We start from the raw sequence: 22498 nt of genomic DNA, 5'->3' as shown, positions 1-22498 counted from the left end.
TGACGGTAACCCATTAATTCGCCCAGTCACATCGCAGGTAACCTGACGCCCCTCTTATAAAAAGGGAACTTCTTCCTCTGAAGGAGGGACTGGAAACTTCTGACTTTGACTTCCACATACAACCTCTCTCTTTTTCTCCACGAAAGCTCCTTCCGACTTAAGCATCAGAGGGTCGGCGCCGGAAACTCCAACCATCGGCTTCTTGCAGGTTCCTCGGAGGACGCAGCCTGCCGACGCACCACCTCTCGGAGCTTCTCCTTTTTAGCCAGTGGTCGCCCTCGGGTCCAGTTTTTAGCAACACTTCGCTTGCGAGTTCTATCCTTTCAACTTTGCACAGAGAGAGCAAAATCTCAGCATATCTAGGAAAGAAAGATCCTGCGACTGCTCATCTTGATGTGCATGTTTTGGTTGACTATTGTCAAACATCATAGGAGCAATAGTTAACGAGTGGTCTTCTCAAAGACTAGGATTGGCCATCTCTTGATAGGTTGACCCTTGAATACAACCTGAGGAATGGGAGTAACTTACTCTGTTATGGCTTGCAGAAAGGTTATTTGGTGCAGATGAAGAGAAGGCCTTACTTTAAAATCTTGAAGCAACCCAAAGAGTCGATGCCACCACCTTTTCCATGCAAGTTTTGTTCTACCAAAGGCTATTAAGAGCATTAAGTCATGATGAAAGGTGTAGAGATTTGAATGCGTCCCATGTTATTTCCAAATTGGCATTGATCCATCATCAGAAGCTTCAAATTTTTCACCACGTCATGGTTGTCATTTTAGTTTTGTTCATGTAGCTTGTCTTCTTGAGCTATAGTTGCATCTAAACTTGCATGGACTTGAAGGCAGACAAGGAACCATATTGATCTATGAAACCCTTTTTGCTTTTATTATGATAAGTCCCAGGTCACCTGTCACAATTTTGTTTTTTCTTTGGCTTTTGATTCCCACCCTTCCCAAATTCCCTTTTTCCATCTTCCCAAGTGTTTGTTGAAATGTTTCGACACCCAGTGCAGCTCCTTAGAGGGCCGAGCGGGGCTCCGTCCGCCCTTTCCACCCAAAGCAAAATATCCCGCTAGGTTGCCTCCTGGTGGTGGCACCACTATGCCATCTCATGACCTTGGGTGACGGGCTGGCTTCGTCGGCGATGGCTTCGTCGGCGATGTCGCTCCTTATGGACGGTGATCTTCCGGGTCTTTCGTGGGCTCGGTGGTCGAGCCAAGCGATGACGTCCGAGAAGACTTTCTCCACGTTAATGTCGGGCTCGCCGGAAGTCAGGCCATGCCACATCCCGGGGTAGAGCGTGATGGTCTTGTCGACGCTGCTGGCCCGGTCGTAAAGCGCTCGGCTCACCTCTGGGTCGGTCACTAAGTCCGCCTCCCCATGCAGCACCAAGAAGGGAAGATTCACCTGCCAATTTCCGTGTCATTAGGCCATGAGCAGTGCAAAGTTTTGCACAGTACAGCATTTATTTTTATATTGAAGCAATGCGTAGTATTTGAATCCTAGATCTCCTCCAAAGGCAAGCCCTGAGGTGAGACTTGAGAGGCATTGCCAACGCATCGCATTTCCCCTAACAATTCTACCAAGATGTCTAGAAACTCTTTGTGAATCTAAGCTTAGGAAACTGAACAGAAAAATTGAGAAACATAGTACCTATACTCAATTAGCATAGTTTGCATCAGATAAATAGGATAAATGAAATTTACGTTTAGATAAAAATTTGCGGTTCCATATAACTGTTACACTATACTGACTATTTCATTTGTAAAAAAAATATGTCCTTAGTTTTTTTGTCTTACTAGTATGTATTTAGTTGGGTTGGATGGTGGTCATTTCTTAGCATTTTCAACTTGACTAGAAATGAGAAACACTAGATAGCCGTTGGGTAGTCCAATTCAACGAAAATATTGGCAGGTGTAAGTATCTAACCTCACAATGTCAGATATGGCGAGGATAGGCGGGCCTTCCTATCCTCTTGAATTACCGATTGGACCTTAATGAATAACTCTGAGACTTAGTTACGGGATAAAAAGGATTTATCGGGAATAATCATCTTTCCTCGATATATTGCGCCTCTGAATTGAAAAAAGTTGGTATAAGGGCATGCACCACAGCATGTGCCTGGAATGAGTATGGTGAGGACATGCCTTGCATGCATTTATTCCAATCTGATCCCTTTTTTACCAGCTGTGCCTTAATGAATAACTCTTGGGCTTGGTTAATAAAATGAATTTATGAATTCTTCTCAAAAAAAGGATCTATCATGACTAAAATTATAAGTTTTCTAGATTCATTTTGTTTCTGAATTGAAAAGTCTTAGTAGAAATGGATGTATCCCAGTGTGTACACAGAATTAGTAGATCAGGACAGGCTTGCTCGCATTCATCCCAACCAATCCTCTTGGCCAATGTGCCTTAGGAATAAAATCATCTTTTTCTGGATTTATTCAATTTCTGAATTGAAACATATTGGTGAAGGGTACGTACTAGTATACCCAGTATTAGCACTAAACTAAGTTTTGTGTGTTGTGTAATATACAGGGATTTTAGGCAGGGCTTTAAAACTATTTTACCCTCGGTAACCCAGCAAGAACCTAGTCAGCATATGCACTAGGGTATACAAAGTATTTTTCAACTTTTTTACTCACTTATCCGTTAAATTAAAAGAGTACTGCTGTGTGCCCCTATGTATATCTAGGATGAGCACAAACCGGATTCAGGACCCGCACAACGAGTTAAGCGCCTGTTTGGATATTTCTGTGGGAATCGGATCTGTTGGCCCACTCAGCCCATCATCTTCTAAAGGCCCGCTTAAGTTCCATCCAAATTCCATTATGGGCCTATTGATCTACTTTTTTCTTTCTTTTTTTTTTTTTTTGCGCATAGATACCCTTCTAAATATTGAATTTTGCATGAATACTCTTCTAAAATTAATATTTACATGGATACGCTTATAAAACTCTGTTATTGTACAAATGCCTCTAATATAATAGTTGTTCGAACGGTGTTAAGAAAAAATCATATTTATATTAATTAAAAATAAAATAAAATTTTGAAATTACGCTAATGTTCCTGTCTTCTTTTCCGGCTATCGAGATCATGATCTATTTCCATGTTTACCCATTAAAAGTATTTTAGTTATTTTAATTTAAAATCGTTAATTTTTTAATGTTGTTAAATAATATGGGTGCATATGCAAAAATAAAAATTAAAAAGGTCGATAGCAAACCAAGTATTTTACGAGGGTATACATGCAAATATCAATTTGGGAAGGGTATTCATGCAAAATCTGTCAATTTCTGTATGCTTACCCATATATATACATATACATACATATACATATATATACATATACGCGCATATATATATATATATATATATATATATATATATATATATATATATATATATATATATATATATGTATATGTATATGTGTGTGTGTATATACATATGTATGTACGTATGTATGATAATCATTTTCAATTAAGCATATTCTTTCATTTCTTCTGTGTAACCCTAAACGGTCCTCTCAAGATAACATACCTTGGACAAGCTATCCTCAAGGTCCATGCTGGTCCTAAGCAACTCCAACGCTGTCTTTAGCCGGGGCTTGTCCTTGTATATCAGCTTGTTGTGCCGGATCTGGAGGATCGGAAAACAACCAGATAGCACACCTAATAACTGAATTAATTACCCCTAGAAATTAGGATTAGGAGAGTTTGGGCACCAAATTAACCAATCCTATGGTGTCACCATATACCAACCACTTCGCGTTTGACGGGGTCTTTGAAGGCGGTGTCGACGATATCCTTGGTGGGAACGATCTTCCAGGCCGGTATGATATCCTCCACCTGGGTTAGGATGTTCACCACTATGGGACTGGGCTTCATCTCCTCCGAGATCTGCTCACCACCCCAACAAGAGATCAAGTCAGCAGGGCGGCACGGTTGGTACATTGTGGGGTACGTACAAAAGGCGATCCCAGAACCGTCGGTGGGCTTACCTTGCACATCGGCGCCGCGAGGACTGCACCATCCCAGAACGTGGGATCCCTTTTGTGAAGAAGGAGAGCTACGGCGCCTCCCATCGACTCCCCGTAGAGGAACCGGCTCTTATTTACGTACTCCTCCTTCACTGCACAAAGGATAACGATGGGGATTATGATTAATTATTATGGTCATGATGATTAATTAGTACGAGAACACACTGAAAGAACCAGAAGAGAAATGCACCCATGAAGAGCCTTACCCCGTTTAATTAAATTGATGCTAAAACTATGTTTGCAAAGAGCAAGGTTTAGATGCAAACATGGTCGATGGAAGCGTCAGTTGGCCATCCTTGTGGCAATTTTAATATTTAACGTGTGACCCTATGGGAAGAAATTAGCACCTAGCTTCTTGAGATTTCAGGATACTGGAAAGCCTTTTGCTCACTTGCTACGTACTGGGTTTAGGTGTTCGTGTATCAATCAAGCTTTTACTCGTTGAGTATGTTTAGAACAGCACAAATTTCATTTACTGGAGTGTTGTGAGGTGCACATATATTGTTGAAGTAGTTCTTTTATGATATTGCTAAAACACAATATAAACTATAATATGAGGACATTTATTTTAATATTCCTACTAGCATAGATATAGGGTTATATGATTGGAGTACAATGTCTGGTTTTGATGGTAGATGCAGCAATGTACAAATTTCAAGATAAAATGCTGGTCTTTTGTAGATATTAGCTTTAAATGACACGACAAGTTCTACCATGTAGCACAATGTAGAGTTCTCGTTTTACTTGGGGAAAATTAGAAGAGAATGCGGTACAAAAACTGATGTTTCATTCCAAATATGATATCTCAAATTGAAACTCATGTAATCTATACAGTGCAAAATCTATTATAACCTTCTTGTGGCTTCGATATCTGACTACTAAAAATTATGAAAGCATGTCCATATTACAATGATCATAAGCATAATTTCCACTTTCTCCTCCCACCAAACCTCATGACAACTTCACTCAACAAGAGACCTCTTCATTGCACAATAAGCAAGGATGACAAAATGGGATGATTGTCATATTAGGGATGCCCTCATGGCTCAAGTGGACGCAGAGAATTTGCCATTTACCTCTCGTTGCATCAATGGACGTTGCATCCATGAACAAGGACAATTAACATGAGAAGAGAAGGGAAAGAGAAGAGAGTTGATACAAGAAATGAGGCCATCTTAGATAGAATAACTATTCACTAGTCAACAGACTGTTTGGGTACTCACAAATATAATAATGTTGGCAGTTGTTTCGGGCTTTTCTTTTTTGTCATCTCAACTTTGAAATCTCATTCCTTAGCTTTCTCAGAGGAATTGTGCCAATGATTGTCAAGGTGTGCTTTGACTTAGATGTGGTTATATGATGCTATGCAGAATGCGCCGTCAATGGAGTTTTAGAAGTTTATCAGTTTCAATGCCATACGGACAATGGATATACATTTTCAACAGGCCATGGATATTTATTCATCCACATGCATCGAGTCTACAATTTTATTCATGCTAATCTGTTTGTTCATATATTATCTTTTATGAAAAATTATATCTTATATCGGATGTCTTGGGCCAGTGGTGCACCACACCAATTAGATTTCTCATTTCTGAGGGCTTCATTCATTATGCACTTTGTCTCGAATTGTCATTTCTCTTTACCTCGTCTCAAGTTGTTCATGTAGTACATCTGATGTAGGATATAATTTTTCATTTTTTATATAAAATCTATATCATATTTTAATTTTTAAAGTGTTTTATATTTATTTATTCTGATACCTCTCGTAGAGGTGTTTTGCTTGTAATTATTTAAGAAAGTACTTACAGAGTATGATGAAAAGAAAGAGTCATCAAAAGAAAAAGATGCGGGATTTATATTTTAGAAAAATATAATAACATTTGATGTCATGCATGATGGGGATTCAAATCCTATAATTGGTTGATTGTTTTTTCCCCTGCAATGTTACATGCAACCTTAACAGTCATAATGCGCTACGAAGCTTTATAAACATTTCAAGGGAACATACGCAATAAAGGGGGGCCAAGAAAAATTACCGCAAATGGACTTGAAGAAGCGTTCGCAGTCGGCGACGAGATTGCCGAACCTCTTGATGTAGCAGCGCCTCCCCTCCGACTTCCCGTGTCCCTCGTAATCCATGCCGTACACCGCGTATCCCGCGCCCCCTAGCCTCGACCCCACCACTGCAATCCACCAACCAATCCACGCCGTCAGATCTGTTCCATCTTCCCATCTCGGGCGGCATCATACAATCCCTGCGGCGTCCCGCACCGCCAATAATTTAAGGGGGGGGGGGGGGGGGGGGGGGGGGGGGGTGTGGGGAACCAGCCCGTTAGTTATAACGGCGCCGTCCGTCGCCATTGGGCGGCCGTGATGGGACACATCACCCCGAGAAAACGTCCAAGCGGCTACTTGGTTGCGAGGTTGACGGAATTGCAAGCGTTACGTGGTATATTGGATTGGATGTTGCGGGTCATCAGGAGGTGAGCGGTGGGAATTGGTTTGTCGTTTGGTCGCCAAACAAAACCTCGCGATGCAATTTTGCCTCAATTTTATGATAGGAGAGATAAAGACCAACATATTTATAAATTAAAAAAAATATATGATATATATATATATATATATATATATACTCTACTTGCAACCATTCCATTATATTTCTGATTTCCAAGCCTTGGAAAAACAAGATAAGGTAAAACAGGGAAGGATAGAAGGGAATAACAGGACTGATTTAAGTTTTTCTTCTCACAAGCTAGACATGGTCTTAAAGTATGGATCTTCTCTTATTTATATTCCTACGTAGTGACCTACTAAGAATTAAATAAGCCACTGGAAGAGGTCCTAAAGCGGGTCCCACAATCTGACCACTCACCTTCCTTGAATTAATTGGTTTGGCTTGAGTGTGGCTGGTGATCCAAGTAGAAATATTGAAGGAAACAACTAAAAAAAAAAAGGCCTTGAACCATGGTGATAGGATGTCCTGGCATTGGTTTTACCCTGCATCATTAAATTAATGACTGACTAGAAGATAAATTACAGATATAGTGTTGCATCATTGTTAAGGATTTTATAGGAAAGAAATATCTTCTAAAGTATATGTCAAAAGGGTGTTTCAATATCCCAACATGACATTCTTATGGAACTATATCTATTCAGTTAGGAGACGAGATGGGAGAAGCAGCAAAAGAAAGACTAAAAGAAGCCTCCTATGACCTTAATGATATTATAAATCACCTAAATAGGTCGGGATTCAGGTGCCTCATATATGAATATGGATAAGCTTCAACACTTGAACCCGAAGACACAGTTTCAAGCATACCTATTGATATATTGGATGTCCAATAGATATTATAGATCACTAGATCAGCATGCAATTTCATCCAAATATACTATGGTTATATATTTGTTAAAGCTTTTTCTAACTTCTTAGTTAATTCTTTAAGGTACAAATTGCATCGTAAAATCCTTTCCCTGAAACAAAAAAACTAGAAAACTGAAGAAGGTGATGGCTTCCAAATACCATCGGGTATGGGTTCTTTTGGCGTTGACTATAGCTTTGCTGTCTTTTGAATTTTGATCTTCTCAGAAGCCACCATCCCTTATTGAGTTATGGCAGGGCACATGTAATCCCTGCACGCCTCGTAATTGCTATTTCTCTAGAAACATAGTACGGGTGAAATAAAGGGCCACAGTGAAAGGGAAGTATGGCTTTTAGTTTCACTTGTCGCTTGGGATCCCAAGTTTCAACCATGGCTTTAGAAATTTCTTTGACAGAGCCATGCACTAGCAGTAGGTGGAGGTGGGTGGCAAATAGGGAAATGGAGATATATAGAATCCTTCTACTCCATCTATTATTTTTGACCTTTCGGATTATTGGATCTTGGTGATCCAAACACAAGTCTGAGACGATAAATATGTGGAGGAACCAAAAAGAAAATCGTAATTTTATGCAGCTTGAACAGTTGCTACCTTTCATGAATTCACTGCATTCCATGCCGTACCCTGCACTTCATCAAAAGAAGGAAAGCATTAAGCAAAGGAAAAGATAAGAAAAACATGGGGAAAAGATTGAAAACGGTGTGGTGAACATAATTTACCATGGCAGAGGAAGACAAGGGCTTTTGGTGATGAAGAAGATGGCAACCATCTACACGTAAAGAGCTTCACCCCTCTTGAATTCCTAATAAACTCCTATCACCCCCACAACAAATAAACACCAACAAGAACAACAAAAAAAGGATCAAAACTTTAGCATGTAGCAAAGATTCCCATTAAAACAGAGGGACAACAAAAATTAAAATGATAAAAAGTTTGCATGCATCAGGGCTAGGCTCACCTCTTGATACACAACCTCCTTGTGATGGCCAAACTCCATCCAAGCATGAAAAGCTCAGCCACCACAAGGAGATGGAGAGCGAGGAGAGGAGAGGGGAGAGGGGTCTTAAGGGAAAGGTTTGGGGAAAGTTGGGGACAAAGATCTGAATAGAAACCCTCGGACTGGGGACCTTCGAGATCGCTTGGGATTAAAGAGGAGTGGAGAAAGCCAAAATAAGAAGACGGAATATTACACGTGCCGGGCGTACATGCACAGGAGGAGGTCAGCAACCTCCATTTCCTCCCCAATCCACAGACTTTTCCTAGCCCCAACTCCCAAGAAGATTGGTTCACACGTATTTATCTATTTAGTCCAGTCATTTCCCGCATTTAAAAATTCATCACTTTGCCACCAAGATGGTAGCCTAGTGGTAAGAGGGCAATAATTTCGCCCAACTTGCTCGGGTTCAAAATATGCGGGCGTCGATTAAATTAGGGGACCGGATACTCCACACCCGGATGGCTTGCTGGCGGTTATGCTTTCCTTCCACTTGTATTAAGGTGGTGCTGGAGTGATGTACCCACACGTGAGATGATGGGCCCAATGGGGTGAGCCCATGGGTCGGGGAAGGCACGTAAAACTTGCGATCTGTATCGAATATTTTCTGATGAAAAAGGAGCTCAGTGGGAGCTGCTACGTGGGTGGGCTTGTCCCTCCCCATCCCCTCCTATTTTTTACTAAAAAAATAAAATAAAAAATTCATCACTCCATTTGACCCATAATCAATCAATAAGGTGGTATGGGCTCCAATACTTTCTTTTTAAAAAGGCCGCTAGCGAATTCTTTATGCATGTATGTATGTATGTATGTATGTGAAGGCAGTGTTCTTATTTGTATCTATATTTTAGATAGAGGAAAGTTGTAAGCTTTTTGTGAATTCTTTGTATGTGAAGCGTGGTGTTCTTTTTTAATTTATGCTCTTTTTTAATTTATGCTTTATATAGTTAGATGGAGATTCTGAAAATTATAATGATTTGAGTGTAAATGTAAAGAGTGTAATTACTTGTAATATGTTTGAAATTATAATCTCGTAAGGCTTTCCAAGTCGTGAACTAAAAACTTACTTCCTTTAGCCGTTGAGTTTAATATATTAGTAATCTGCACATTCAAAGCAAATCAGTGTTCAAATAGTCATATGCGATTAAAATCAAATGATTGAACATTTATAATAGGTAACTTTGCCATCATATTTTAGGTTGGTGTCGATTGATGCATACACTTCGAATTTAGTAGCTAGATGTAGCTATCTTGATTTCAACTCGCACCTAAAACATTACCTTGCCATGGGAGTTGTCTTTGCTAAAGAATTCGACCGATAGAAGCTTCAATGCATATGTTCCCTCCAACCAAAATCTTTTGCAATATCTTGAATAGATTGTTTTTTTTTTATTGAATAGATTGTTTTCTTGGTTGACAAGGAGCCGGACTTGTAATTTGTGATTAGGAAAGCAAGTTTCTTAGCTGAATGGTCATTATTATTTTTCTCAATCTAATCGAACCTGTCTTGGTAGTCAGGAACACTATCCCTGCCATAGTGTTTTGGAGAATGTTGTGGATTAGCGATGGCCTCCTATTCTTCTTTTGGGTCGTAAGGGGCATTATAACCCAGTCTAGTTCAACATGACACAAAGACAAAATAGGATAAAGCAAGAGCAAGGATTACTACATTAACAACCCAACGTTTGTAGCCCAAGACCTAAAATGTCACGCCCCGGATCCGGATCCGTGACACGGCCGTGCTATTGCCGACTACTGCCCACAATAGCACGCAGCCTCGTACATGGTCAACAGGTAGTCAAAAGCAGTGTAACTTGTATATATCAAAATGAGGTATTACAACCCACTGGTTCATATAAAGTACAGAGCTTCTACATAGTTTATATACACAAAAGTTTATTTATATCATCCCCAAAAATAAAGAAGCCTTGTTGCAAAAGAAAAATGCTTCTGGCAGCTGTCACTGGTGGTGATCTAAAAAAAAACGTAAATGAACAGGCATGAGCTACACGGTTCAGTAAGTAATCCTGCATAATCTTGTCGAATCGACTAAAAATGCTAACCATGCTTATTAGAGTTTGAGAAGCTGACATGTATGCTACTAAATCAATCGTCATAATAAAATATCCATGCTGAGTAAATAAAACAGTATCCTACAATGTCAAGAAATCATGTAATATGCACATGTAGGAAAAATCGTGCCACCGGCATTGCCGTGGTCATGCTCTTAAATGCTACTGCGAAGTCTTTCTTGGCCACTGGCGGGACCGGCTCAGTTATTAGGCGGCCACTGGCGGGGCTGGCTCAGTCATTCTCGGCCACTGGCAAGGCCGGCTCAGTTACATTAGGTCAGTAGCTCTTAAGAGTTCATAAATAATGCTCCGTATAGGTAGTACCTCATAGATGCTACGGCGAATTCATTAATGGTCACTGGCGGGGCCTGCTCAGTTATTAGTCGGCCACTGGCGGGGCTGGCTCAGTCATTATCGGCCACTGGCAAGGCCGGCTCAGTTGCATTCGGCCCGTAGCAATAGGAGTTCTTAGGTACCCTTTTACAATGCAATATGCAGCTAGAGCAAATCATTACCATTCTTTACACTCATGCTAATCATAATAAGGAATTCAATTCATTTTGCATATATCACAAGAGTTATGAAAACATAATATGTGCACCACTATGAATTATGTGAATGACATGTGCCACTCATGTTCATATTTCATAACTCATATCTTAGCATGTAATGTAATCCCAGTATTTTGTAGGCATAACGGAATATAAAGCATATATCATCATATCTTGTGTAACTAGAGCATGTCAGATACACATATCGCTCTTAGCCTACAGTACATGCATAACATGTTAAATTTCATGTATGATCCATAAAGATTAGGGCAGGCTACTTACATACACGATTCACAACAAGATTAAAACAAGTTACTTACAGTAATTTGCCTTTCTCCTAGGTCTCCTGCGTCCTGGTGACGAGTCCTAAGTCACCTACAATCATGTCATAATAACAATATGTTATTTCCTTTTCTACCTGAAATTTAGCCCAAGCCTAATTCCTCTGTATTGGGGTCTTGGCTGGGCTCATAAGTCTTAATTGGCCTTCCGATTGGCCACTAAGCTTAATTTCTAGCTTAATTGGGTTTAATTTCGGGTTTAGGGTCACTGTGACTCGTTTGGGCCTGAGTCAGGGTCAATCCGGGATCAATTTGGCCCCCAAATTAATTACATTGGCTTGAATTGGGCCGATTTCCATTAGTTTGGTCTGTTAGGACCAATTCCAGCCGAATTGGGTTTGGGCCTCATTCCCTTTGGGCTTAATTTTGGTTAAATTTATAGTCTGGCTTGTCCAGACTTAGCCCAATTTGATTGGGCTCGGGTTTAGTCAAATTTGGCTAAACCCTTTCCCTTTTTCTTTTCTTTTTTTTTTTTTCTTTCTTTTTCTTTGGGCTTAACGGGTTGCGGGTTCGGATTCGGATCCGACCCGCGAACCCGTTATCAGGTTTTTCTCCCCCCTTCCAGAGGCTTCCGCCTCTTCATCTCCCGCTCTCCTCTCTCTCTCCTCTCTTTTCTCCTTCGTCTCCACCGAACCCATGCCTCCGGCCGGCCCTCCGGCTCCCCTTCTTCTCCTCCGGCCAGATCTGTGGCCTTCCCCCTCTCGGTCACTCCCTCTCTTTCCCTCTCTCTCTCTCTCCCTCTTCTCTCCTTCGTCTCTACCGACGACCTCGGTTGCTCCGGCCGGTCCTTCGGCCTTCTTCTTCTCCTCCGGCCGGATCTACGGCCTCCTCTCTCTCTCCTTTCCTCCCTTGCTCTCTCTTTCCTCTTTTTTTTTTTTTCTTTTTCTTCTTTATTTTCACCGAAACCCTGACTTTCGGCCCACCGAAACCCTCCTCTTCTTCCTTTTTCTTCCCTTGCAGGCGGCCGGGGAGACGAGGCTCCCCCCGATCTACCAACCGAGGTGGAGTTTCCCCCCGGAGCGCCGGTGAAAGGAAGGCCGGCCCTTCCTCTTTTCCGAAGAGATGCCGGAGAAGGGGAAGAGCGCCGGAAGGTAGGGTCGCGGCTGGACCTCCTCTGGGAGGTCTCCTCCTGCTCCGACCACGGCGAGGTAAGGCCATCGTCCGAGGATGGAGCTTCAAGGTCCGGTGAGTTCATTTTAATTTTTTATTTTTTATTTTTATTTTTTATTTTTTTTTTCTTCTCCTTGGTCCTTCCTTCCGGCACCACCACCTCTTGCCGGAGAAGAGGTGGCGGTCCGGCCGGGGCTGGTGGCCTTGTGGCCACCTTTGTTGCCGGCTCGGCCAGATCCGGCGGCCCAGGGCTGCCCCCCGAGCCCTAGGGTAGCCGCAGCCGAGGCTGCGGTGCCCTGCAGGCGGCTCGGCCCGAGTGGTCATCGGGCCTGGCCTTGGGCCGCGGCCGTTCTCAGGCCGGTCCGGGGTCTATGGGTCCGGCCCGTGACTCTTCTCCCTTCTGCCGGTCTCCTCCTCTTTGTCCCATAGTTGAAACAGAGGGGAGAATACCCCACAGAGGGTTTCTCCACTCCCTAAAATTTTATTAAAAGGGGTCCATACCTGGTTTTAGTCGGTTTCAGTCGGGCAGTGCCTCCTCTCGGGTAGTCCCCCCTTTCTCAGAGCTTCAGGGCTCCTTGGCCTTAGGCTCCAGGGCTTCGGCTCTCTCTCTCTTTCTCTCGTTCGGTATTTAGGGGGGTCTGTGACTTGGTGTTGCCGGCAGAGGCTTAAATAATTGTTTAGAGGATGAAACCCCCCTCTGAGAGGTCCCATCCTCTCCTTTCCTCCATACTCCAGGACTGGCCGCCGCCCCCCCTGTCTCCGGCGCGCCGGCATCGGCTGCCAGCAGGGGGTGAGATAACCCCTCCCTGTCGGTCTTATCCCTTCGTTTTTTTTTATTATTTTTTATTTTTATCCATTATAATAATACTGCCCACAGTGAAATTTGGGCCCAACCCTTAACTGGGCCCATTTCTTATTGGGCCTAGTAGGTTGTGGGCCCGGACATTACATAAAATGCCTAGTATTTTAATTTCAAACTTTTTTTGCGGGAAAAAAAAGAAAGAAAAAAGAACCAGAACTTTGAAAGAACTTTTACGAGAGATGCACATTTGATTTTAATTTTCCTTCTATGCATCAGAACTAGTAAACTGCACATGCCATCGTGCAGCAAACTTTATGATTGCTACTTATTGGTGAATGGTGCATATAATGATCATGTAATTCCTCATGGAGAAAAAATTGCACCTCGACCTCAGATCAGATTGACCTTATTGATCTCGACGTAAATCAAGTCGAATGATTTTGGCCTCAGTCGAGGAGCCGCCAGTCGAGAAGAGCCGTCCTAACAACCGATAGCCCTGTCAGCCTGCAGTCGCGGCAACACTATGCCCTGTGCAAGGCTTGCACCGCATGCCGCCCACACGGACTGACCTCTATGCTGCGGCCGTACCACCGGCCGTTATCTGACCATCCGTTGCTCGGTCATTATTGTACGCCACGTCGGCCTAGGTAACGACAAAACTGGCTTCTTTATATAAAGAGAGCAACTCGAGAGAACTGAGGTACGAGTGCATAGTACGCAATAGGCAATACATACATGCAATACTACTCACAAAGACCACACTCTATTGAAACCCTCTCTTTTCCATACTGTTGCCTTGTTGTTCTGTCTTAGACATCGAAGAGTCTCCTATCGGAGACTCTCCAGCAAATAGACTTCTTGCAGGAGCCTTAGCGGAGGAAACCAGTGCCCGACACCTCAACCAACCTGCTCAGCTCGTCTCTAGCCGACCTCAGGACGGTCCGAGCTGCACTCCTGCCTTGGCTTGAATTTTGTTTAGGAGCCAACCTCAGAGATGCCTTTGGGAGAATACTCGAGAGATGCCTTTGAGAGCATACTCCATAGATAAGAAGGTCAACCCCATGCCGAAAGCTTGGCGAGTCAATCAACCTCTTTAGGTCAAAATAGTCTGAGCAGAATAACCGACTACCGCGGCAAAGGCTTGGCGAGTCAACTAACCTCTTCAAGTCGACAATAGCTTGAGCAAAATAACCAGCCGACACACCGAAGGCTTGGTGAGTCAACTAACTATTCAAGTTGAAAAGGGCCCGAGCAGGAGAACTGGCTCATGCGCCGAAGGCTTGGTGAGTCAACCAATCTCTTCAGGTCGAAAATGGCCCGAGCAAGAGAATCGACTGCCATGCCGAAGGCTTGGCATACCAACTGACCTCTTTAGGTTGAAAATGGAGAGCTCACTCATACTTCCTTGGGAGCCAACCTCAGAGATGCCTCCGGGAGGTATACTTTAGAGATGACCTTAGAGCAAGACTTTAGGGATGACCAACAAAAAAGGCACTGACCTTCCTTTGCCGAGCTCACTCAGAATTTCTTGAGAGCCGAACTCCGGGTAGATCCGTCGAGGAGTCCAAGTCAAGCTAAAACTCCACAAGGAAAAGAGTTTGGCGAGGCAACCTGAACTCAAATGAAGAAATATAATGATAGCTAGTAAAGACTAAAATCAGGTATTTTGAAAAATTTCTTTACTTTCATTATTTTCTGGTACATACATTGATCTCGACAGAAGCCGAGCCAGAAAGAGCTACAATGGAAGGTTGAAGCTTAGCGTAACAACCTAGACTCGGACGAAGAATAAATAACAAAACAATAGAAGTAAAGACCAAAATTAGGTACTTGTGAAATTCTTTGCTTTCATTAAAGTTGTAAGCTTTTACACTGACTTCGATATAGGCCGAACAAAAGAAAAATACATTGAGCTTGGATTACCCGTGAGAAAAGCAAAAAAGCAAAAAACAATAAGGCGAAAGACTTTATCCTTCGCCCTCACCCCCATTGGCACCTTCATCGTGGCCAACGTCGCCGCATTCACCGTCTTCATTGAGGCTAGAGAAGTCCATCCCCGAGAAAAAACTCGACATGAAGGACCTGCTCCTTGGCCTCGATAGCCTGCCGGTCTGACTACCGCCCGGCCTCGTTAGCTTGCTATTCCACTTGACCAATCCACTGTTTAGCCTCTTGAGCCCTCTGCTGGACATGGGCTAGCTTCGCAGAAAGCTCTACTGCCCTCCGGTCGGCAGCTTTGAGCGCCATCCTAGAAACAAATAGTTGGGCCTCCTTCATCTCTGCTTGGGTCTGTGCAGTTGAGGCATGAGCTTTTGCTGACCTAAACTCGTCCTTGGCTGACTTGGCCTTCGCATCGACCAGCTCTTCAACAGCTTTTCATTGCCTCTCGAGCACCAAACAACACCTCGAGAACTTCATGGCCCATCGCTGCATCTCACTGACCACATGGGCATGCTGGAAAGAGGAACAAGCTAGTGACTGAAATGAAGGACCACATGAAGATTTGCGAGTCAGAGACCTACTCGAATGACCATGGTGTAACCAACGTTGAAGAACCTATCGAGGCCAGTAGAGCGCATGATCTCTGTGTCTGTCGGGAACAGCATGGCCTCAACCAACTCTATTGCCACCTCGGGGTTCACTAGAGTCGAGTTTGACTGTCGGACTGACCATCTTGGGTAGTAATCCTTAGAGCAGGAGGGCGTTTCTTGTGAGCGAACGAGCTCAGGCTAGACCGACCTGGGCCATGGACCTCGGGGGCCAGAGCCTCGAGTGATGCGAACCCCGTCAAGAATAACGAGACCCGTCAAACAATAGGAAAACCCAAGAACACCCATGATTAGGTTTGGTTGGGAGACCTCGACCCGTTGCTTCAACAAAAATAAGAACCTTGGTATATTTGACCTCAACCTGTTGTTTAATGCGAAACAAGAACCTTGGTATAAAGAAGACGCCACAAATGGTAGTGGGAATCCGCTTGATAAGTCGATGATGAATGCCACGAAAAATTCCGATAAGTTCGAATAGTCCTTCAAAGAACCAAAGAGAATAAAAACTCACCAATTTTCTGAAAAATATGATCTGCCTCTTCAAATATGCCAAAGGTTTTTTAAATACAAAAGGTCCACGAATTTGCAGCTGCGAAAAAAGAAAACCCCAAAATAGGCTACCTTAAATTCGCCTAAACAACTAAAAAGGAAACAAGAAATTTTCTGATTCCTTTCTTCTTACAAAACCAAAATTATGAACCTAAAATATCAAATAAGGAAAGTAAATAAGCTGTCTTAAAAAGGTTGCTCGAAATTGCAGCCACTTACTCTCCTTGATGAGTCAAAACGGGAAAGCAACCAAGGATGGAAACTAAGCCTCAATAACACGCCAATTGTGCTGCAATCTTTGAGGATTTCTTCTGGATTGTTCCACAGCTTGAATTATGGAATTCCAGCCTTATGGAACATGTTCATCAGCTTCAATGGACCTCCACAAATTTGCTTGAGCCCAAACTTGTTTAACTAGCCCGTTTAATGCTTCCTTGAACACTTTAGCTCGTGCTCTTGTAACCGGCCCAGTTGGAACTTGAACGGGTTCCTCTGTAGTCATGCCATTATTTGCATCATTCCTATCCTCTTGAAAAGAATTTGCCCTCAAATCATCACCGTTGGGCTGCACTCTGGATTTAGCTTGCCTACATGTAACACATCTACCACAAATCCGCTCAACAACTTGTTTCATGTGTGGCCAATAGAAGTGTTCCTGCAAAACAGCTAAGGTTTTAGCTACTCCAAAATGTCCCATTAATCCCCCTCCATGGGATTCCTGCACTAACAAGTCCCTCAAAGAACAGTTGGCACACATAACTTATTTTCTCAAAACAAGAACCCATCATGTCTAAAGAACTTACCACAAGCGTTTTCCTCACAAGCCTGGTACTCTTCACAAAATTCATGGTCATCAATGTATAAACTTTTAATGTGTTTAAATCTAAGCAATTTTGCATAAAGTGTAGAGAGTAATGCATACCTGCGAGAAAGTGCGTCGGCGACCACATTCTCCTTACCTTGCTTATACTAGATGACATATGGAAACGTTTCAATGAACTCTATCCAACGAGCATGCCTTTTATTTAGCTTATGTTGGCCCTTCAAGTGTTTCAAGGACTCATGATCGGTGTGAATCACGAACTCCTTAGGCCATAGGTAGTGCTGCCATGTCTCCAAAGCTCGAACCAATGCATACAACTCCTTGTCATAAGTCGGGTAGTTTAAGGCTGCCCCGTATACATATCATCTAAGCGAGGAATAGGATGAGGATACGTTACCGTTATGTTATTGATGGCTCGGCAATCAACGCACATTCTCCACACCCATCCTTCTTAGGTACAAGTAAAACTGGAACGGTGCACAGACTCATGCTCTCCCTCACGTACCCCTTCTCCAACAACTCACTTACCTGCCGTTGAAGCTCCTTTGTCTCCCAGGGATTGCTCCTATAGGCTGGTCGGTTTGGAATTGTCGCACCAGAAACAAAGTCAATTTGATGTTCAATCCCTCGAATTGGTGGTAATCCATGTGGTGTTTTCTTGGGAAAGACATCCTCAAATTCCTGCAAAAGAGAAACAATAGAGCTAGGCAAAGCAGGGTCAAGTTCGTTAGTGTTTAAAAATGCCTCCTTGTACAAAAGTACAATCATCGGCTGATTTGAAAACATTGCTCGCTTAATCTCACTCACTTTTGCATAGAATTTCTTTTGTTTTTTCTCTAAATTTCTCTCAATGGCTGAATTTTGATTTTCTTTTTCTCTCTTATTTTGCTGGGCCACTCTCCGATTTTCACTCTTTTTCTTTTGCTCACTCTCTTTCTTTTGATTACTCTCTTTTTGCAACCTTACTTGATCGTCATAAACTTGTTTCGGTGTCATCGGTATAAGAATGATGGATTTTTGGTTCAGCACGAACGAGTATTTGTTGGTGAAGCCATCATGCTTAACTCTCCGATCGAATTGCCACGGTCGGCCTAATAGTAAACGTCCAGCTTGCATCGGAACTACATCACACAAAACTTCATCTTCATATTTTCCGATGCGGAATGAAACCAAAATCTGCTTATTCACCTTTACCTCGCCAGTATCATTCTGCCATTGAAACTTGTACGGCCTAGGATGTTTCAGTATGGGCAGTCCTAATTTCTCCACCAAGATTGTACTTGCAACATGAGTACAACTTCCTTCATCAACAATCATACTACATACCTCGTCTTTGACATAGCACCTAGTATGAAAGATGTTCTTCCACTGCACTTCTTCAACTTCTTTTGCTTGCAAGCTTAGGAGTCTTCTTGACACCAACAATTCACCTTGGACTGCATATTCTTCATCATCCACGTCCTCCAATGGTGGCATAGAGTCGGTATCGGACTCGTCGTCGGTTTCAATCTCTCCATTACCCCTTATCACCATGACTCTTTTGTTCGGGCATTGACTTGCTATGTGACCCCTGCCTTGACATTTAAAACACTTAATGTCACGGTTTCGAGAAGTGGAAGGGTTAGATTTACCTTGAGTGCCATGGTTGGTTGTCTCTTGTTTTGGCTCGAATTTGGGTTTTGCAGCTGGTTTCTCCTCTTTCTTCACATAACTCGGTTTCCATGGGAAAAAATCCGAATTATGGGATGAACGTGTACCACCCCTCCTCTTGAGTTGTTGCTTTACCTTGATGGCCATGTGCACCATATCCTCCAATTCCACATAATGCTGCATCTCCACCCCATCATCAATTTCTTGATTCAAGCCATTCAAGAACCTAGCCATAGTAGCCTCTCGGTCTTCTTCGATATTAGCCCGGATCATAGCAATCTCCATATCTTGATAAAAATCCTCCACACTCCGGTTACCTTGTCTGAGCATTTGCAATTTATTATACAACTTCTAGTGGTAATGGCTGGGCACAAACCGCTTCCTCATCATTATTTTCATCTCTTCCCACGTCTCTACCGATCGTTCCCTATTTTGCCGTCTGTTCAACACTAACTGATCCCACCACACAATAGTATAGTCAGAAAATTCAATGGCAGCAAGTTTTACCTTCTTCATTTTGGAGTAGTTGCGGTAATCGAACACTAACTCTACCTTTTTCTCCCACTCAAGATAAGCCTCGGGGTCGTTCTTCCTTGAAACGCTGGAATTTTCATCTTAATACTACCCAAGTTGTTATCTTCCCAATTTCTATCTTCTTTAAACCTATCTTCTCTAACCGCCCTCCATATCTTCTATTACCAACAACCGAATCTCGATCTTCTTCTTCATCAAAACCAGCCCCATAATACTCTTCATCTTCATCTCTCACTCCTCGATGTTGGACTCTTTCCCTCCTACGCAAATTAGGGGCGTTTTGTGGCTGCTCCAAATGAGTATTCTCCATCCGATCCATCCGCTCATGAATCTGCTCTAACTCCATCCTTATTATACGCCTCATCTCACCCATCATCGCCTCCATAAACAGCTTTGGATCAGCAACTCCCATAGCACCTTCGACACTATTGTGAGACATGATTTCACTCTTGCCTTTTTCCACTCGATAATCCTCTTTCCAGCAACAATTCACCAAAAACTCACCAAGGAAATTCAAGTTCAAAAGTAAGAAAACAAGGGATATGGGTGATTAGATTTTCAGAAGCACAATTTAGCAAAATTTTCACGAAATTTTTTTTGGTATTTGGGGTGAGATGATTTTCGGGCTTATTGGAACCAAAATGGGTGAAATCAAATGAAAAAAATTTTTGTCGAGACTTTTTACTCCTTTTTTTTTTTATGATGATCAGATTCTTTCTTTCGTTAATAACAGAACAAGATTTTAAATTAAAATTAGAACAAACAAATTACGATCGAAATGGGTAAAGAAAGAAATTCGGCTAAACTGTGATATGTCAAACCGAATTTGGAAAGCTAAAGAACACGGAATTAAGGCACAAGAAAACAACAATTAAAATTAGAACAAACAAATTACGATCGAAATGGGTAAAGAAAGAAATTCGGCTAAACTGTGATATGTCAAACCAAATTTGGAAAGCTAAAGAACACGGAATTAAGGCACAAGAAAACAACAAAATTCGAACTTAGGACTAAAACCAATTCGGCTACAACAGATTCGGCCAGATAAAAAAAAAGAAACTAAATTTAAATGGGATAGGCAAACCTAAGACGAGAAATCCTTGGCTCTGATACCAAATGATGCGAACTCTGTCAAGAATAACGAGACCCGTCAAACAATAGGGAAACCCAAGAATGCCCACGATCAGGTTTGGTTGGGAGACCTCGACCCGTTGCTTCAACAAAAATAAGAACCTTGGTATATTTGACCTCAACCCATTGTTTAATGCGAAACAAGAACCTTGGTATAAGGAAGACGCCACAAACGGTAGTGGGAATCCGCTTGATAAGTCGATGATGAACGCCACGAAAAATTTCGATAAGTTCGAATAGTCCTTCAAAGAACCAAAGAGAATAAAAACTCACCAATTTTCTGAAAAATATGATCTGCCTCTTTGAATAAGCCAAAGGCTTTTTAAATACAAAAGGTCCATGAATTTGCAGCTGTGAAAAAAGAAAACCCCGAAATAGGCTGCCTTAAATTCGCCTAAACAACTAAAAAGGAAACAAGGAATTTTCTGATTCCTTTCTTCTTACAAAACCGAAATTATGAACCTAAAATATCAAATAAGGAAAGTAAATAAGCTGTCTTGAAAAGGTTGCTCGAAATTGTAGCCACTTACTCTCCTTGATGAGTCAAAATGGGAAAGCAACCAAGGATGGAAACTAAGCCCCAATAACACGCCAATTGTGCTGCAATTTTTGAGGATTTCTTCTGGATTATTCCACAGCTTGAATTATAGAATTCCAGCCTTGTGGAACATGTTCATCAACTTCAATGGACCTCCACAAATTTGCTTGAGCCCAAACTTTTTTAACCAGCCCGTTTAGTGTCTCCTTGAACACTTTAGCTCGTGCTCTTGTAACCGGCCCAGTTGGAATTTGAACGGGTTCTTTTGTAGTCATGCCATTATTTGCATCATCAGGGGTAGCTACAGTGGCAGTTTCAGCGGCTGCCATCGAGGAGGACTCCCCCTTTGCCTTTTCTTTTGAGGTACCTTGATCTCAGTGGCAGCTTCGGCGGCAACAACCGAAGAGGATTCCCTCCTCAGCCTTTTCTTCTGAGGGACCCCGACCTCCGCGGCAGCTTCAGCGGCAACAACTGAAGAGGATTCCCTCCTCGGCCTTTTCTTCTGAGGGAGCCCGACCTCCTCAGCAGCTTCAGTGACAACAGCCGACGAGGCTCCCCCCTCAGCCTCTCCTTCGGAGGAGCTTTGCCCTCAGCGACCGCAACTGGCCTCTTTTTCACCTTCCTCCTCTTGCGAATATGCGAGAGATCGAACTTCATGGCGATAAGAACTGCAAAATCAGGAACGAGGTCAGAAAGGAATGCAACGAGATGATAGAGGAAGAGTTCATGAGAAGCTTACCTAGAGGGTTGGCCAGGCTCGAACAGACGTTAATTAGAGTCTCCTCAAACAACAACTCCTGCAAGATAGGAATCTTGGATCGAGATTCTAGAAGCCTATTCAAGGCTCTTTGATCATCACCAGACAGCCTCGGGGGCCGACTCAGGTCAGTTTTGGGTGCCCTCTATGCGGTCTTGAACTCCCATGGCTGCTTGGGGTGGACAAAGAAAAACCTCCCTTTCCACCCGTGGATGGAAGAGGGAGTACCTCAAATCAGCTGGCGATCCTTCTAAGGAGAAAAGTACCACCAATTGCTATTCTGAAGATGCTTCTTCAGAATAAAGCACCTCCGGAAGAGGAAAATCGAGGCCTGGATACCCCAGAGAAAATAAAGAGAAAGAAAGGCGACAAAGACCAGCCAGGAGTTCGGTACTAGTTGGATCGGGATAAGGCTATAAGTCCTCATCAGCTGGATGAAGAAAGGATGGAGAGGCAATCTTAGCCTGCCCCTCCGAGTTTTCTCGTATAGGCCGAGCCGAGAAGGTGGAGGTCGAGTAAACCGATCACTAGGACCGGCGAGCTTGAAGACGAACTCGGAAGGAATAAAGTGTTGAGCTCGAACGAGGTCCTTTTCCTCTTATGTGAGGACGGACACCTCGTGGTCCTGGCTCGGTTGGACCTTAAACTCAGCCGAAGGTGACGACTGCCGAGC

The 22498-nt window shown here is 42.8% G+C and overlaps 1 protein-coding gene and 1 pseudogene across 2 annotated transcripts; both read right to left on the bottom strand.

The window, feature by feature from the left end:
* Positions 1-858: 858 nt before the first annotated feature.
* Positions 859-8691, bottom strand: LOC103703617 (caffeoylshikimate esterase-like). Of its 2 annotated transcripts, none has more exons than XM_008786526.6 (8): positions 8383-8691; positions 8144-8237; positions 8016-8048; positions 6083-6229; positions 4005-4135; positions 3766-3903; positions 3545-3682; positions 859-1406 (listed from the first exon to the last, which is right to left on the bottom strand). In XM_008786526.6, the coding sequence occupies exons 1-8, from the start codon at positions 8419-8421 to the stop codon at positions 1017-1019; spliced, it is 1110 nt and encodes a 369-aa protein (XP_008784748.1). In that variant the 5' UTR covers positions 8422-8691; the 3' UTR covers positions 859-1016. The 2 variants fall into 2 exon arrangements, with proteins under 2 accessions (XP_008784748.1, XP_008784749.1); XM_008786527.6 differs by having other exon boundaries at positions 3545-3643.
* Positions 8692-16741: 8050 nt separating this feature from the next.
* LOC149752959 (uncharacterized) lies at positions 16742-19811 on the bottom strand (annotated as a pseudogene).
* Positions 19812-22498: the final 2687 nt, after the last annotated feature.

The sequence above is a fragment of the Phoenix dactylifera genome, chromosome 8, assembly GCF_051530095.1.
Source record: "Phoenix dactylifera cultivar Ajwa chromosome 8, Ajwa_hap1_PhDact_Kaust_v1.1, whole genome shotgun sequence".
NCBI lineage: Eukaryota > Viridiplantae > Streptophyta > Magnoliopsida > Arecales > Arecaceae > Phoenix > Phoenix dactylifera.
The sequence above is the reverse complement of the archived record's forward strand: the minus strand, read 5'-3'. Positions and strand labels throughout refer to the sequence as shown.

Bases quoted from the DNA above. Each gene is read 5' to 3' on its own strand.
- LOC103703617 (XM_008786526.6), bottom strand. From the start codon at position 8,421: ATGGAGTTTGGCCATCACAAGGAGGTTGTGTATCAAGAG. The intron at 8,238-8,382 runs GTGAGCCTAGCC...TGGGGGTGATAG, and splicing joins AGGAGGTTGTGTATCAAGAG to GAGTTTATTAGGAATTCAAG. The intron at 6,230-8,015 runs GTAGCAACTGTT...GGTGGATTGCAG, and splicing joins ATGCAGTGAATTCATGAAAG to TGGTGGGGTCGAGGCTAGGG.